At 35.1% G+C, this 17,986-nt stretch overlaps 1 protein-coding gene across 4 annotated transcripts in view; it reads left to right on the top strand.

Moving 5' to 3' along the window:
* LOC136026877 (tubulin beta chain-like) overlaps window positions 1-17,986 on the top strand; it is a 60,128-nt gene that overhangs the window by 36,976 nt on the left and 5,166 nt on the right. For all 4 annotated transcript variants that reach the window (XM_065703670.1, XM_065703667.1, XM_065703669.1 and 1 more), the window contains exons 6-8: window positions 5,094-5,279; window positions 8,727-8,866; window positions 12,170-12,431. In XM_065703670.1, coding sequence (XP_065559742.1) covers window positions 5,094-5,279; window positions 8,727-8,866; window positions 12,170-12,431 — 588 coding nt within the window. The remainder of the gene's footprint in view (window positions 1-5,093; window positions 5,280-8,726; window positions 8,867-12,169; window positions 12,432-17,986) is intronic.

Here is a 17,986-nt window from a genome sequence, read left to right as displayed (position 1 = left end):
ACAATTTCAGTCAACAATTTTAACCAAGATTTTTTTTTGTGTAGTTAATAGTAAAACTAGTGATTTGCATACAATAACAGATTTTTTGTATCCCTGTATGTAACATTTAATCATAGACTCATAAAAACACTTTTGAAAAGAATAACGTAAACTTTTAGAAAGTTATATATCTGACAATGTTGTTTATTCACTTCAAGTAATTATCTTGAATTAACTATTCAAAATACACTTTTTTTTTTGTATGAAATACGAGCAACTTTTTCCGAGGGGGGCCAAAGAGTTTTCAGTAAATTCTTGATAAAACTGAGACCATTCCTCTAAATTAACATATATGAAAACACAATCTTGAAGTGGTTAAAAATACTGTAGAACTGGAAACAGAAAATATGTAAATTATAAATAAATATGGTAAAAATATGTAAACTGGTAGCAGAAAATAGTAAATATATTTTGTAACGGAATAAGTTGTGTGAAAACAGCATATTAGTAATTGTCGAATGTAACTGATATTGAATTAACGTAGCTATAAATTACCTGGTATTGTAGATCTAGGGTTTACTCTTTAACAGTAAGTTGGGGGGGGGGGCTCAAAGTGTTGTGCAAGAATTGTAGATGGCTCGACCTCGGGATAGTACTCTTAGTTGATTTTCAAGTTAGAAAGACAATATTGTTTATTTATTTCAAACAGTTATATGGAATGAACTATTCAAAACACGCATTTTTTCGTATGACGCTCAGGAAAATACGAGCAACTTTTTCCGAGGGGGGCAAAGTGTTTTCAGTAAACGCTTGATAAAACTGAGACCACTCCTCTAAATTAACATATATGAAAACACAATCTGTAAGTGATTAAAAATACTGTAAAACTGGAACATATTATATGTAGATGATAAATGAATATGGTAAAAACATGTAAAGTGGTAGCAGAAAATTGTAAATATATTTGGTAACGGAATAAGTTGTATGAAAACAGCATATTTGTAATTGTCGAATGTAACTGGTATCGAATATAGCTATAAATTATCTGATATTGTAAATCCAGGGTTTACTTTTTAACTGTAGGTTGGAGGTGGCGCTCAAAGTGTTTTGCAAGAGTCGTAGATGCCTCGACTTCGGCCTAGTATTCTTTTATTTGATTTTCAAGTTAGAAAGAGAATAATGCAATCATTACACTTCTTTGCTCATTTTATATTAACGCAGCCTATCATGCTTGGGTATATATTGAATATGTTACCGTGAATGTCCGAGATACCTTTTCTCTCTTTGGATTTAGTCATTGTTGCTAGTCAAGAGAATAATACAATCATTACACTTCTTTGTTCTTTTTATATCAACGCAGCCTCTCACGCTTGAGAATTCTCTCTCTCTCTCTCTCTCTCTCTCTCTCTCTCTCTCTCTCTCTCTCTATCCATATTTATATATATATATATATATATATATATATATATATATATTATAATGATAATAAGAAGGTAATAGATGTAAAGTTAACTGGGTACTTTCATTTTTTGGAAATTTATATATCTTTTGAATAATTTCTGCTGGAAGATTTTTATGGGTGAAAAGTTGCTGATGGATTAGGATCGAGTAAATTTTGATCGGAATTGAACATAAAACTTCTATTATTTAATTTCTGAGAGACAATTATCAATTGAATGAATAAAGTGGATTGGGCTTTTATTTCGTATTTTGCTGTTTATGGGTATAGTATTTTGTGCTTTATATTTTATTTAATATTTGGAGGTAAGTTTTTCTTTTTCATAAACTTATGAAATTTCGTGAAGTTTGGGTCAGAGTGATCAAAAGTTAGTTTGCCCGAGATGTTTTTAATGGTCACTTTTCCTGGTGCTAGATCTGATACCATAGCAAGAAGAAGGGTTTTTTGTTTTTTAGGTTTAGCAACGTCAAAAGTGCCAAAAATAGGCGCATCATGTGAAAAACGTGATAAATTACTAAAGGAAATCTCACACTTTGTTTTAGACCTGACCTTACCCCTTGGTATAAAGAAGGTTCCGAAAAACTTTTATTTGGTTTATTATAAAAGAATTGCATCAATCAGTTCAAACGTATTATTAGATAATTAATTAACCTCAATTTTTTAAGAATGAAACGATGCTGGGAGGAGGTTAATTGATGCGAGGAAACAGTCTCTGACAGCTATAAGCTGTAGCGAGTGCGGCGTGTCATGTATATAAAAAATTTTGAAAGCTATGTATAATGACAAAAGATCTGAAACAATTTCGTAAATATGTCAAAATTCAGCTCATAATGAGCCAAACTTAATAAAACATCATTTTTACTTGGAATGCATGCTTTATTAAAGGAAGTTGATACAAAAATACAGCTTTTTCTGAAAAGAGAAAAGTTCCTGTATGTGTATTTATTGTTAGATCAGTAACCAGAGTAATGTTATCTTGTTGATTTTTTTGTAATTTCAATTTAAAAAATCTACATATTAAAATAACAAATTTAATTGTATTATGATTCGCTCCCTTAGAAATTCGTTTTTTTTATGCAACTTCCATATCTAGAAGTAACTCAATTAAAATTAAGAAGTAATTTAATTAAATAATATATAGATTCCCCTTTTCTGTATTGACATTAAATTTTGATTAGTGTGCAGTCTTGTAAACCCCCGACTCAAAAACATATTTACCGGTACTTTAATACACCGACTTCAAAAAACCTTAGACGACTTGAAAAACAAATGAAAACATTTTTTTCTATTTTTTCACCGTTCTAATTTAGAGTTTTACCCTTTACTTATTTATTTTCATTTTATTTATAAATGGGAAAGAAATATATAGTCCCAAGTAATTATCGAGGAAAGTGAATTAATTTATATATGTATAAACGAGCCGAAATCAGTAATCAGAACCCCCAATAGCGACACCTTGCTCTAAATCTAAAAATATGTGAATATAGTATGAACGAAGTACTGTATATTGCTAATAGACTACATTATATCTAAAGACCTAAGACATGCCTCGCAATATTAATAAAAAATCTAACTTGTTTTTTATAATTTAGTAAAAATTTGCGGAAATGAGTCGACCTTCATCCTTATGGGTAAAAATTATTAAAAGGGCATCAGGTTTTACTTGAAATACATTCTTCGTGTGCTATGATTAAAGTAACTTAATAAGGAAATATAACTTTTTCTAAATAACAGAAAGGATCCATATTGAAATTAATTAAAAAAAGAAATAATGGGAATTTTGAAAAAAAAATTTAAATAGCTGTCATACCACGCACTATTAATTAAACTTTCTTTCCATGCGACTTAGCTTTTTATTCGCTGTTTTTCAAGATTATACATACTTTTGCGTTTAAATAAAATTGTTTTAACTAAAATTGAAACCTATGCATATTACGTAGGTTGAAGGAATAATTCTGTCTATAATGTCGAGTTTTTGTAATTAGTAAATAAAGGTTAATTTCTGTAAGATAGAAGGAAATACTATAAAATTTGTTTGATTGTGTTATGTTTCCTTAGAAACTCTTTCTGTTTGTGATCATTTCACCGTTTCTATGTCTAAGAGTAACTCAGTTAAAATCAGTACAGTATTAATGTTCAATTTTTCCCTATATTTCTAAAGTAGTTCTTTCTCTTATTGAATAAGTACTAAAATTATTATCATTATAGGCTTTGAAAAGTGGAACTTAAGTAATCTTTTTTTTAGCTCAATTAATATTTCCTTAAAATTTAGAGAATATGCTCATAAACTCAGTAAGCTTCTGTTTTAATGATTACTAAGTTTTTTCTTAGATGAGCATGTATGATATTACTATATGTCTTCTATTTCTTTGTCAATTGGAATGTTAATCTACGCAGTATATAGTCTTCGCTATTGCTCATGAATATAAATAATGAACAAGATTTTTTTTTCTCTTGATGATTCTGGGATAGTTTTAAAAAATCTGAGAATTAATTCTATAGCTCCTCTGGCGGCTGTGATATAAATAATGCATGTTTTTAGAAAAATATGGACTCCTATAAAAACGCATGTAGGTATGTGCTTCAAACTAAGTATATGAGTCGAAATACTTCTTAAAAAACAAAAGAATTACGTGTTTGTTATTTTATATTTGATAGGCAATAGATTGGGGATTTAAATTCTCAGGGTTCCAAGCTGAGGTAGATTTCTAAATATTTTTTTAATCTTGATATTTCCAGATATTCAAGATAACAACAATGATAACGTGTATTCCAATAAAAACACCTTATTTACTGATTAATGCTCAATCATACAGATTAAAATGATTAATTCTGGTAAAAGCAGGTAATACTGATATAATATAGATTCAATGTAAACAAAATGATGAAAATCTTAACACATTCATTAAATAGCCACTCATGATTGGGATCACAACAATTTTTGTCATAATGACACATCATCGTGAAAAACAAATTTAAGGCAGGACGCACTCTCAAGGAATCTTCCTATACCTCCCATGTTAAGCATTTGGAATTTGTCTGACGTTCCTGAATTAGTGATTTCGGCGGTTTTTATGTCAATTAAAAAAAATTGTATTGGTATTTTTATATGTTATGGGGTATCAAAAAATATTACCTCATGGGTAATAGTCTTTTGAGGTATAACCCCTCAAAAGACTAGATCCAGCTGTAATCGGAGCGTGTGAGAATGCATAAATTATACCAAGGGACTAACCACTCGGATTGTTCAGGAGCGATTCAGTCAAGTATTAGCTATTTGTAACCTGTTTTAACAGAGTCTAGAGAATAAGTAGCGTGTAGACATCAAACTGCCGCTTAATAAATACACATAAAAAATTATATTGTATAAATAATTACAAGAAGAATCGCTAAGGTTAACCTGTGCCTAATCGTAATTTTGAGCTAGAAACCCCTTAAGGTCAAACTTCTTATGTTTATTTAGTTGAAGCGACGAAGAAAACTTATACCTTTGTATTTGACCGAGTTGCCGCCTAAGAAAAAGAATTGACTAGGGAGTTAAATGCTTGGACTTTGGCAAGGCCTTAATGATTAGCCTGAAGCTGGTTCATCCGTTTATCATGTAAACAACACAATTTTTTATTTCCTCATGTTGATAATCATTTTCTTTACTTAGATTACTATGTCAGGCATTACCACATGTCTTCGATTTCCTGGTCAGTTGAATGCTGATCTTCGTAAATTGGCTGTTAACATGGTTCCATTCCCTCGTCTACATTTCTTTATGCCTGGTTTTGCGCCTCTGACAGCTCGCGGCTCTCAACAGTACAGAGCTCTGTCCGTACCTGAGCTAACACAGCAGGTAAGGTTTTTCATTTCTCCTTCCTTGTCTGACTAATGATATGTTGCAGGAATTTTTTTTATCAATCAGTCACCGCAATAGTGATAGCATAATAAAGAGCGATATGCCTCTGATATACTTTTTTGGTCACTTCGTATGGCAGGTGTGGTCGAATATATTTGGAAAGGACTCGTTCGGTATGTAATTGTAAGTCCTGTGGCCTTCTTTTAGGGCTTCTTCTTCTTCAGAAAGTAATTTTCAGCACCATTTCTTGCTAAATTTGAATTTGAAATTTTTAAATTTGAACATTGAAAAAACTTGTAAATTTAAATTATTTTTAAAAGAACAGAAGCTGATAGAATTATGTTAAAAATTGACCGAGATTAGCTAAAATGTGGGTCTTCGGGTATCCCCCCTCCACTCGCAATGGCCCATATCCCTCGGATTTGGACTGTGAAGAAGTCACTGTCGACTTCAGCTGTCAGAGAATAATTTCAGATATGATAACATCTATTTCAACAAAGCGGCTATCACAAGCCCAAAAGGGCCGAATTTGCGCTTGGAGTGGAGTACAAAAATAGCCAAAATTTAAGAAATGGTCAATGTCATAAAATCATAAAATTGCGAAAAAACAGTCAAACGATAAAAACTCGTAAAATTAAAACAGGGAAAACAAAGTTAAACAAAAGTCTAGCTAGCATGAATTAAAAGGTTCGCAATTGCAAAATAAACATTAAAACTAGAAGATAAAATTGGAGTGAGGGGGGGGGTATTGATTTAAAACTTCACTGAGTCTTGAGTTCTAATGGAGTTTCTTCGTCACTGCGCTGTAAGATATTGCTAGACGTGTGGGCAGATAAATGAATAGACAGAAAGACGTTTGATTATATGTTAGGTGTAAATATGTAGTTAGAAGGTTAATTGATTCCAAATTATAAAAATTTTCACAGAAGCATTAGAAAAAGTATTGGAACAAGAAATTCTTCTAAGTACAAAATGTTTTTCCTTATCAGTTAAGCAATATATGGATGTCTATGATTAAGTAGCTTGTCATATAATACCTGATCGTTCTCTGAAAAAAACATTATCTCGATCTATTAAGAAAAAAATATTAATTTTTCTGTTTTAAGTATTGTTTTTGAAAAATAAAACACACCTGCTAGTTAAGCCAAAATTGTGTAAAAACAGAGTAAACAATTATAAAGGAAAAGACACGATTTCCTGCTTCAACTGAATAAATTTTCATTTGCTGGGTAGTCTTTATGTAGCGATTTTTTAAAGTTTAATCCCCTCGCTCCGTCTCCTACTTCTCAACTTCAAAAGTTTATTCTCAACTAACTGCTCAACGCCAAAGTTTATACTCATAACTACTCAATTGAAAAATTTTACTGGTATTTATCATTTTATAATATAGATATTATAATATTATCGCCTCTTTATTTACACGAAACATACGACTTATTTTGTTGTACTAGCGCTAGCCTTTTTGGGGCGGAAGATTTTATTTTTTATTTTGATTAGATTTTATTGTTCGTTATGATTTAAGGTTATTTAGGTTTAATTTTTATTATTCGTAGCAAATTTATGTTTATTTTAAGTTTGATATTTCATCTCAGCTGTTTCTGCTTGGTTTAAGTTTCCAATTCGCTCACTATTGTTCGGGGAATTTTTCCCTATTTATTCCAAGTATTTACTATAAATATGCCCAAAGGAGCCAATTATGCCATAAGGAGTAGGAAATCCCTCCCTGGATTGTGGAATTAGTTCTCTTTTTCTTCGATTCTTTCTGTCGCTCTCATGGTCACTTGTAGCTTGGAGAAGTTCACTGTAAAGTTGTGTTGGCTTTCAAATAACCGTATTTTTTGTATGAACATTAGTTAAATTGCACCTTCAGCAAATTATCTCTTGCCAAGTAGCTTTGTCGGCGAATTTTAACCCATTTGGCCCTCCTGTGCCGTCTTGCATGTGGCAACACCGTTCCGCATTGACACAAATAGGCCAACCTTTACATACCCTCACCATTATTAATGGAATGGAAGTGATTTTAGACCGTACAAGTTTAAATACAAATCAAAATGAAGAAGGCGATCACAATCTTTGTGTATTCGAAGACCAAACATGCTTAGATACAAAAGAGAGTGAGGACGATTATTAACAATGACATCACATATCTCAGGACGATGACATAAGATAGAGATATCTGTCACAGCAACCTAAAAATTAGGTGAGCTCACATATCTGTGAGCTCATTGACATCACATATTGTTATGTGATGTCATAACAATGACATCACATATCTCAGGACGATGACATAAGATAGAGATATCTGTCACAGCAACCTAAAAATTAGGTGAGCTCACGTATCTGTGAGCTCATTGACATCACATTTTGTTATGTGATGTCATAACAATGACATCACATGTCTCAGGACGATGACATAAGATAGAGATATCTGTCACAGCAACCTAAAAATTAGGTGAGCTGTACGTGCAATATGATTAATTTGTTTGATTAATATTAATCATGATTAACTATAATATGTTTAATTTTCTGAGAAGTGCTTAATTGGCTTGGCATTATGGTTAATTGGCTTGACATAATTTTCTGAGAAGTGCTTAATTGGCTTGACATTATGGTTTAGCCAAAACACTCTATAATTTTCTAGGTCAAATACATTTGAGGAAGCCCTGAACGAGTATTCTAGTTTCGTGTGTTGTTGGAAAGTTCCATAATTTCAACACCTCCGAATCTCAAGGAGTTTCTTGTCCACTTTGCTGTGATAACGATCCGGTTCCCCCTTAAAAAAGGATTTGGGAGAGCAGATTTCGTCTTGCCTTAATTTATATATAAAATAAATCAAAAGAGCTGCCCGCACCTTCCTCTCCTTTAATAGTCACCTTGTTAGTAGTTACAAGACAGTTAGAAGTTACCAATTCTGAACACAAGTAATTGATACTTACGCAGATTTCTCACTTCAATATTTTTGCAAGCAATCTCATCAGAAGATTTGCCTTCCTAAGGTCGTACGATATCCAATGACATTGCAAGGGCGGAGCATTATCCAAGCGTGGGCGTGAGTGTTGTCGAATGGCATGCACGGCCGGGCGAGTATTGTAAGATAGCCAGTGTAATTGAGGAATACATCGGCCCATGTACTTTTTAAGGAGGTGGGTATCTGATGAAACCTAATCGATAATCTGTATTCTGAAGCTGTAACCGAGCAGTGGTTAAACACTAAGATGAATTCGATGAAGCATAACGATATTTTACTTTAGTATTATTAGCACCATTCACCTGTATGTTCCAAGTCAGTACAAACTTGAACACAAAAGAGAATGAGGAGGATGGTTATAACACTAGAAGAATCTAATTCATTTTATTTACGAGTTAAACTTGATCAAGCAAATGTTCGTGCACATCTGTTATGAGGATCAGTTCAACTATGATTTAATTTTCTTTTTTGATTAGATGTTTGATGCCAAAAACATGATGGCTGCCTGTGATCCACGACATGGCCGCTACTTGACAGTGGCAGCTATCTTCAGAGGACGTATGTCTATGAAGGAAGTTGATGAGCAGATGTTGAACATTCAAAACAAAAATTCCAGGTAAGTTCAGTTTACTTTCTGGGGGGAAATGGTTTTGGGCAATGGTGCATATTTACCAAAACTTTTGGCGAGTAGACTCAACATACGGCCTTTTAAGCATAATTCTCGGTTTCAAATTATATGAAATGGTTCCTTTCGTTCCACAATAGGTGTCGTCTTTATATTAGGGACCTAGTGATTTTAATTTTCAATAAATATCGTGACTACGGAACGCAAATAGGGGGCGAATTCATTTCAATGAAATGATAAGATAAGATAATATTTATTTTCAAAAGACTATCACAAGCTCTATAGAGCCGAATTCGCTTTATATGTCAGTAAAGGCTAAGAAAAAAAAAAATTCAAATCAGTACATTAAGTCAAACACTTAAAATTAAAAAGAAATTAAAAAGGCAAAATCATCAAAGATAAATGGCAAATCAGTAAACTTGACAATTAAATTACAAAAACATTACAGTAAATCAAAAATAAAAACGGCAATAGAGGAAAAGGGGAATTTGGCAAGTACATATTACGAATTATTATTAAGGTGTTCTAGAATAAAGGGGACAAAACTTTTACGAAACCTCTCTGTAACAGCATGGATCGGAGAGTAAGTTGGGATTGCTAAGGGGGCTGACCGGGGGAGTTGAATTCTAATGGAATTGTGAAAATCAGGGAGTAAGTCCTCAGTACGGGGATTGGAAATGACTAATTTAGCGAAAAGCAAGCAAATTTTTTCCTCCTTTCTTTTAAGGTGGTAATGCGTGCAGCTTTAAGGAGGAAGGAGCATGGAATTTTTTTTTTTTTTTTTATAAATGATCCTGAGCGAACGCTTTTGGACCGACTCGATTTTGTCACTAAGTTCATTTGAAAGTTGCGAATGAAAAGAAACTCGCAGCCAAATGGAGCTCATACGGTAATTTTATTGTAAAGCCTCCTGAATATAGAAAAACTTTGTTGGGTTAAAATAAAATTTGCGTTAAAGCATTTGTAGATACGTGAATTTAGTATCAAATTGTAGAACTTTAAAAAATAATTAATATATAAATAATAATTATCGTATCTTAGATCATGGACATGGGCAGAGTGGCCTCGCCCTTCCCACGAAATTCTTATTTTTTAGAATTTGGAGCACAAGTTGTTCAAATTATCAAGTATTTTTATTAAATATTTTTATCCCTCCTCCGGAAAACAAATCCTCTCTACGTGTCTGTATCCATTTTATTTAGAAATAATTGATATAATGGAATTGTTAGATTATACTGTATGCAAAAGAGAAAATTAAGCTGAAAAAAAAATCATTTACCTAACCAAAAATTTACTATTGAAGGCTCTATTCTACGAAAAGAAGGCTGTGGTATAACATAGCTTTAATGTAATTGTTCCTGAGCATTGGAATATATCAAAATAAAATTTACGCGCAAAATAACCACAAATGAATGTGTTTACCATCGGAAAATTGAGCCTTTTCTTTAAATTCTTATGTCTTCTTGTTATAACACATGTATAGACTCTCATTTTCCTAACCTAAATCAAGGAACATTCAGTTAACCGGTTCTTGGTATGACTTAGACTGGGTTTACCAAGTGACTTAACGATTGCGATTTATTTCTGTCTGTCGGCCGGTTTTGCTAGTTCGGGTTTTCCAGAGAAGCTTGGACGTTGAAGTTGGCATGAATATCAGGGACAGGACTAAGTTAAATTAGAAATAGTCGCTGTCCCGGTTCGACCATCCAGGGGGGAGTGGATGGACGGTTAATTCAGAAAAAAATAGAAAAAATGAGGTATTTTTAACTTACGACCGGGTAATCGGATCTTTCTGAAATTTGATATTTAGAAGAATCGAGAGATCAGGATGAAAACTGGTGGGTGAAAACAAGTGAAAACTTGTTATAACACATGTATAGGCTTTCAGTTTCCTAACCTAAACCAAGGAACATTCAGTTAACCGGGTCTTGGTATGACTTAGAACGGGTTTACCAAGTGACTTCGCGATTGCGATTTATTTCTGTCTGTCGACCGGTTTTGCTAGCTCGGGCCTTCCAGATAAGGTAAGACGATGAGAGTTGGCAGGCATATCAGGGACCGGACCAAATTAAATTAGAAATAGTTGCTGCCCCGACTCGACCATTCAGGGGGGAGTGGATGGACGGTTAATTCGAAAAAAAATTTAGAAAAAATGAGGTATTTTTAACTTACGAACGGATAATCAGATCTTTCTGAAATTTGATATTTAGTAGGATCTCTTGTCTCACAGCTCTTATAAATCACTTAGAGTTGAGAGATCGGGATGAAACCTGGTGGGAACAATAAGCACAAGTCCTAGATACGTGATTGACATAACCAGAACGGATCCGCTCTCTTTGTGGGGGGGGGGGGTTAATTCGGTTAATCCGGAAAAATTAGAAAAAATTATATATTTTTAAATTACGAACAGGTAATCGAATCATAATGAAATTTGGTATTTAGAAGGATCTCGTGTCTCAGGGCTCTCATTTTAAATCGGGATTGGATCCGGTGACATTGAGGGGAGTTGGAGGAAGAAATCGGAAATCTTGGAAAACGCTTAGAGTGGAGGGATCGGGATGAAACTATCTTACGAATGGGTGATCGGATCTTAATGAAACTTGATATATAGAAAGAGTGCAAGGTATAGATACGTGATTGACATAATCGGACCGGATCCGATGTTGTTGTTTTTTTTGGGGGGGGGGGGGGGTTGGAAGGATTTCTAGCGCTTTTGAGAGTTCGGTGCTTCTTGACGTGCTAGGACGATGAAATCGATCACTCTAGTACCGAGTCTAATTTTAGGCTCTGACCTCATCACAAGTGCCATATGAGCTCTTGTTAATACTAGCTTTTATTAACCGTCGTTAAACTGTATGGGTGGTTTTTAATGAGTAGCAATACCCCTTTTTTCACCATGTCTAAACGTAAAAATTAGCATGCACAATATAGTGCATGCTAAATTTTTTAGTTGTTAAATGGATTGCCAACAACTTGAAAATAGTTGTGTGTGCATTATTAATTGCACGTTTTCCTACTTCGTGGAATGGATTCCCAGGATTAGGAAATAGGTCTGTGTGATGCTATTAATGGAATATTAATTGGATGGCATAATTAGTTTTTGTTGAATGAATTCCAAAACAGCATGAAAACTTTTGTGTATCAATATTAATTAATTATTTCATTGATTATTATTAAATATGATTTAAAAAAATTTTATTTGCTAATTATTACTGCTTCGTTGAAGTATTTCTAAAAACAGCGAAAACAACCATATGTGATGTCATTAATTAATATATTAAATTTTTTTGTTAGCTACTTTGTTGAATGGATTCCCAACAACGTGAAAACAGCTGTATGTGACATTCCCCCACGCGGTTTGAAAATGTCTGCCACATTTATTGGTAATTCCACTGCCATCCAAGAAATTTTTAAACGAATCTCTGAACAGTTCACTGCTATGTTCAGAAGAAAGGCTTTCCTTCATTGGTATACTGGAGAGGGTATGGACGAAATGGAATTCACAGAAGCTGAGAGTAACATGAACGATCTAGTGTCTGAATATCAACAGTACCAGGTAAGGCTTTGGTTCAATGAATTTGAGGTAAGGCAGCATGCAAAATCCGAACTCGAATCTGTGACAAAAACCGGAAAATAAAACATGCTTTTTATGGCACTTGGTATTAACCAAGTGACATATAGCAGTCGCCAATTCTGTCGGTCTGTCGGTCCCGGTTTTGCTACTTTAGGCACTTCCAGGTAAGCTAGGACGATGAAATTTGGCAAGCGTATCAGGGACCGCACCAGATTAAATTAGAAATAGTCGTTTTCCCGATTTGACCATCTGGGGGGGAGTGGGGGCCCGGTTAATTCGCAAAAAATAGAAAAAATGAAGTATTTTTAACTTATCAGCGGGTATTTGGATCTTAATGAAATTTGATGTTTGGAATGATATTGTGTCTTAGAGCTCTTATTTTTAATCCCGACCGGATCTGATGACATTGGGGGGAGTTGGAGGGGGAAAACCTAAAGTCCCGGTTTTGCTACTTTAGGCACTTCCAGGTAAGCTAGGACGATGAAATTTGGCAAGCGTATCAGGGACCGGACCAGATTAAATTAGAAATAGTCGTTTTCCCGATTTGACCATCCGGGGGGGGGGGAGAAGGGGCCGGTTAATTCGGAAAAATAGAAAAAATGAAGTATTTTTAACTTATGAGCGGGTGATTGGATCTTAATGAAATTTGATGTTTGGAATGATATTGTGTCTCAGAGCTCTTATTTTAAATCCCGACTGGGTCTGATGACATTGGGGGGAGTTGGAGGGGGGAAACCTAAAATCTTGGAAAACACTTAGAGTAGAGGGATCGGGATGAAACTTGATGGGAAAAATAAGCGCAAGTCCCAGATACATGATTGCCATAATCGGAACTTATTTGCTCTCTTTGGGGTAGTTGGGAGGGGGGGGAGTAAGTCTTAAAAATTAGAAAAATGAGGTATTTTCAACTTACGAACGAGTGATCGGATCTCAATGAAATTTGATGTTTAGAAGGATATCGTGTCTTAGAGCTCTTATTTTAAATCCCGACCGGATCTGGTGATGGGGGCGGGGAGTTGGGAGGGGGAAACCTAAAACTTGGAAAACACTTAGAGTGGAGGGATCGGGATGAAACATGGTGGGAAAAATAAACACAAGTCCTAGATAGATGATTGACATAAACGGAACGGATCCGCTCTCTTTTGGGTAGTTGGGGGGGGGGGTTAATTCTGAAAAATTAGAAAAAATGAGGTATTTTTAACTTACGAACAGGTGATTGGATCTTCATGAAATTTGATTTTTAGAAGGATATCGTGGCTCAAAGCTCTTATTTTAAATCCTGACCGGATCTGGTGACATTGGGGGAAGTTTGGGGTGGGGAGACCTAAAATGATGGGAAACGCTTAGATTGGAAGGATTGGGATGAAATTTGGTTGGAAAAATAAGCAAAAGTCTTGCATACGTAATTTACATAATTGGAACGGATCCGCTCAATTGCGGGGGGGGGGGGGGGGTAATTCTGAAAAATAAGAAAAATAACGTATTTTAACTTACGAAGGAGTGATCGGATCTTCATGAAACTTCATATTTAGAAGGACCTCGTAACTCTGATATCTTATTTTAAATCTCAACCGGATCAAACGTAATTGGGGGGGGGGCAGTTGGGGGGACCGGAAATCTTAGAAAATACTTAAAGCGGTGAGATCAGGATGAAACTGGATGGGAAGAATAGAAACCTGTCTAAGATACGTGACTGACATAACTGGACCGGATCTGCTCTCTTTGGTGGAATTGGGAGGGGGGAGGTAATTTTGAAAATTGAGGTATTTGTAACTTACGAAAGGGTGACCAGATCTTAATGAAATTTGATATTTAGAAGGATCTTGTACTATAAAGTTTAACTTTAGGTTCTTACCTTCTCACAAGTGCCAAATGAGCTCTTGGCTCTTCCGACCTCGTACCATATGAGCTCTCGGCTCTTCCGACCTCGTCCAAATGAGCTCTTGGCTCTTCCGACCTCGTACCATATGAGCTCTCGGCTCTTCCGACCTCGTCACAAGTGCCATATGAGCTCTTAGCTCTTGTTTTTATATGAGCCGCTGAAATTAAAAAAAAAAAGCATGAAGTTAAAGCAGCTTTTAATTGCTGTGTTCGTTTTCGCCGTTCTTTAGAATGACTAAACATTGTTCATATATATATATATATATATATATATATATATATATATATATATTTGTATATATTATTTATATATATATATTTGTATATATATATATATATATATATATATATATATATATATATATATATATATATTTGTATATATTATATATTTATATATATATATATATATATATATATATATATATATATATATATTATATACCTCATATTAAGCAAGGATCACGCCGAAAACTGTATGCCATTTTAAAGTAAGTAGAGCTTGATACTTTTATTTCATATAACGGATACTTTTTTACACTTGTAAGGACCTCTGGATCTTACCAAATATAGCAATTTATATTAGGGAGTTAATATCTTATACTCAATGTCTTATTGTTAAGAAACGGGAAAATAAACTTGTTTCTAGTTCCTGATAAATGACAACGATGTTATGTGCAGTTGTGCAGATTTGGGAGTAGTTGACACCAAATTTATAGAAAGAGAAACTTAGGTGAAAATTAAGTAAAAAGTTTATGAAACCAACCTGCTTAAGAAGATGCGGCTTAAAACACCGTCAGACAGTTTAAAAGTAACACCATCTTTTAATTTTTAAACTGCTCACATAAAATTAATGTTGCTTCCCAACAGACGTTCGGTAGAGAGATATTTGTTTGCTTTCAAAAAGTAATTACAGTAAATTGTATTGAACGCGGGGTCGGTTATGTTGAAACCTGCTAAGCTGTACAAGTCTTCTAAAAAAAAATAATAAGAAACAAAAATTGGAAACTATATTTTTAAACGAAAAAAAACAAAAAACAACTCTAAATGCAGTTGTGCACTTTATATGGCACTTGGTATTTACCAAATGCCATATAGCGATTGCAAATTCTGTCGGTCCCGGTTTTGCTAGTTTAGGCACTTCTAGATAAGCTAGGACGATGAAATTTGGCAGGCATATCAGGGATCGGACCAGATTAAATTAAAAATAGTCGTTTCTCCGATTCGACCATCTGGGGGGGGGGGGAGTGGGAAGACGGTTAATTCTGAAAAATTAGGAGAAAATAGGTATTTTTAACTTACGAACAGCTGATCGGATCTTCATGAAATTTGACATTTTGAAGGACCTCGTGTCTCAGAGCTCTTATTTCAAATCCCGACCGGATCCGGTGACATTGGGGGAAGTTAGAGGGGGAAACCTTAAATCTTGGAAAACGCTTAGAGTGGAGGGATCGGGATGAAACTTGGTGGGAAAAATAATCTTGATGGGAAATCCTAGATACGTGATTGATATAACCGGAACGAATACGCTTTCTTTGGGGAGTTGGGGGGGGGGGCTAATTCTGAAAATTAGGAAAAATCAGGTATTTTTAACTTAAGAAGGAGTGATCGGATCTCAATGAAATTTCATATTTAGAAGGACCTCGTAATTCGGAAAAATTAGAAAATTGAGGTATTTTTAACTTACAAACGGGTGATCAGATCTTAATGAAATTGGATATTTAGAAAGATCTTGTGCTTCAGAGCTCTTATTTTAAATCCCGATCAGATCCAGTGATATTGGGGGAGTTGGAGGGGGAAACCAGAAATCTTTGAAAATGTAAAAATTGAGGTATCTTTATCTTACGAATGGTTGGTCGGATCTTAATGAAACTTGATATATAGAAAGATCTTATGTCTCAGATGCTCCATTTTCAATTTGAATGGGATCCCGGCACATACGGGTTTGGAGGGGGAAACAAAAATCTTGGAAAACGCTAAGAGTGGAGAGATAGGGATGAAACTTGATGGGAAGAATAAGCACAAATTAGAATAAATTAGAAGAATAAGCAAAATCAGATACTTGATGGACATAATTAGAACGGGTCCGCTCTCTTTGGGGGGAAGGGATTTCCAGTGCTTTATGCTAGTTCGGTGCTTCTGAACATGCTAGGACGATGAAGATTGGTAGGCGTGTCAGGGACCTGCACAAATTGACTTGATAACATTCGTTTCCTCGATTCGACCGTCTGGGGGGGGGGCTGGAGGGATAGGAAAAATTAAAAAAATGAGGTATTTTCAACTTACGAATGGGTGATCGGATCTTAATGAAATTTGATATTTAGAAGGATCTCGCGTCTCAGAGCTCTTATTTTAAATCCCGACCGTATCCGGTGATATTGGGGGAGTTGGAGGAGGGAAACGGGAAATCTTCGAAAGTGCTTAGAGTGGAGGGATTGGGATGAAACTAGGTAGGAAGAATACGCACAACTCTTAGACACGTGATTGACATACTCAGACTGAATCCGATCTCTTTGGGGGAATTTGGAGGGAGGGTGTTAATTCGGAAAAATTTGACAAATTGGAGGTATTTTTAACTTCAGAATGGGTCATTGGATCTTAATGAAATTTGATATTTAGAAGGAACTCATGTCTCAGAGCTTTTATTTTAAATGCCAACCAGACCTGGTGACATTGGGGGGAGTTGGAGGGGGAAACTGGAAATCTTGGAAAACGGTTAGAGTGGAGAGATCAGGATGAAACTTGGTGGGTAGAATAAGCAAATGTCGTAGATACGTGATTGACGTAACCGGACTGGATCCGCTCTCTTTGAGGGAGTTGGAGGGGGGGGGGGGGTGTTTCTGGGCGTGCTAGGACGATGAAAATTGATAAGGCATGTCAAGGACCTGCACAAATTGACTTGATAAAGTCGTTTTCCCCGATTTGACCATCTGGGGGGGGGCTGAAGGGAGAGAAAAACTGAAAAAAATGAGGTATTTTAACTTCCGAGTGTGTGATCGGATTTTAATGAATTTTGATATTTAGAAGGACCTAGTATCTCAGAGCTCTGAGTTTAAATCTCGACCGGCATTAAAGAGAGAGAGAGAGAGAGAGAGAGATCGGTATATTTAAAAACTATCGTAGCATAGCTAAATTCAGTTTTTTCACAAAAATCATACATTTAAACAAAAATCACACACTACAACTCAGCATTAAAAACTGATGTGAAGGAAGGCACAAATGAGTTGGCGTATCGATTGGTTCGTACTTTAAGGGGTACAAGTTTATTTTGTAACCGAGTTCGGCTATTGAGAGGGGCTGGTTCGGGTAGTAGTGATCGGTGGCTCTTATTGGCTAGGACGAATTTTCCAAATTGGTGAATAAGGTGTTCAAGCCGGACTTTAAGTGGAGATAAATTTAATTTAGCGAGGGCTTGATCATAGGGTATGCCACGGTCTCGGAGTATAATCCTTGTTGCTCTTTTCTGGACGCACTCTATGTCGCGTAATAGATGTGCTGTGCGGATAGCAGATGGACCCCACACCGGGCACGCGTACTCGAGCAACGGGCGAACATAACACATGTAGGCATGGAGAAGACTTTCAGTATCACACCCAAAACGCCTCATTTTGGTAAGTGTCTGAAGGCTTGCATTAGCCTTGTGGACGGTTAAATTA

Source organism: Artemia franciscana, chromosome 5 (genome assembly GCF_032884065.1).
Source record: "Artemia franciscana chromosome 5, ASM3288406v1, whole genome shotgun sequence".
Lineage (NCBI taxonomy): Eukaryota > Metazoa > Arthropoda > Branchiopoda > Anostraca > Artemiidae > Artemia > Artemia franciscana.
The sequence above is the reverse complement of the archived record's forward strand: the minus strand, read 5'-3'. Positions and strand labels throughout refer to the sequence as shown.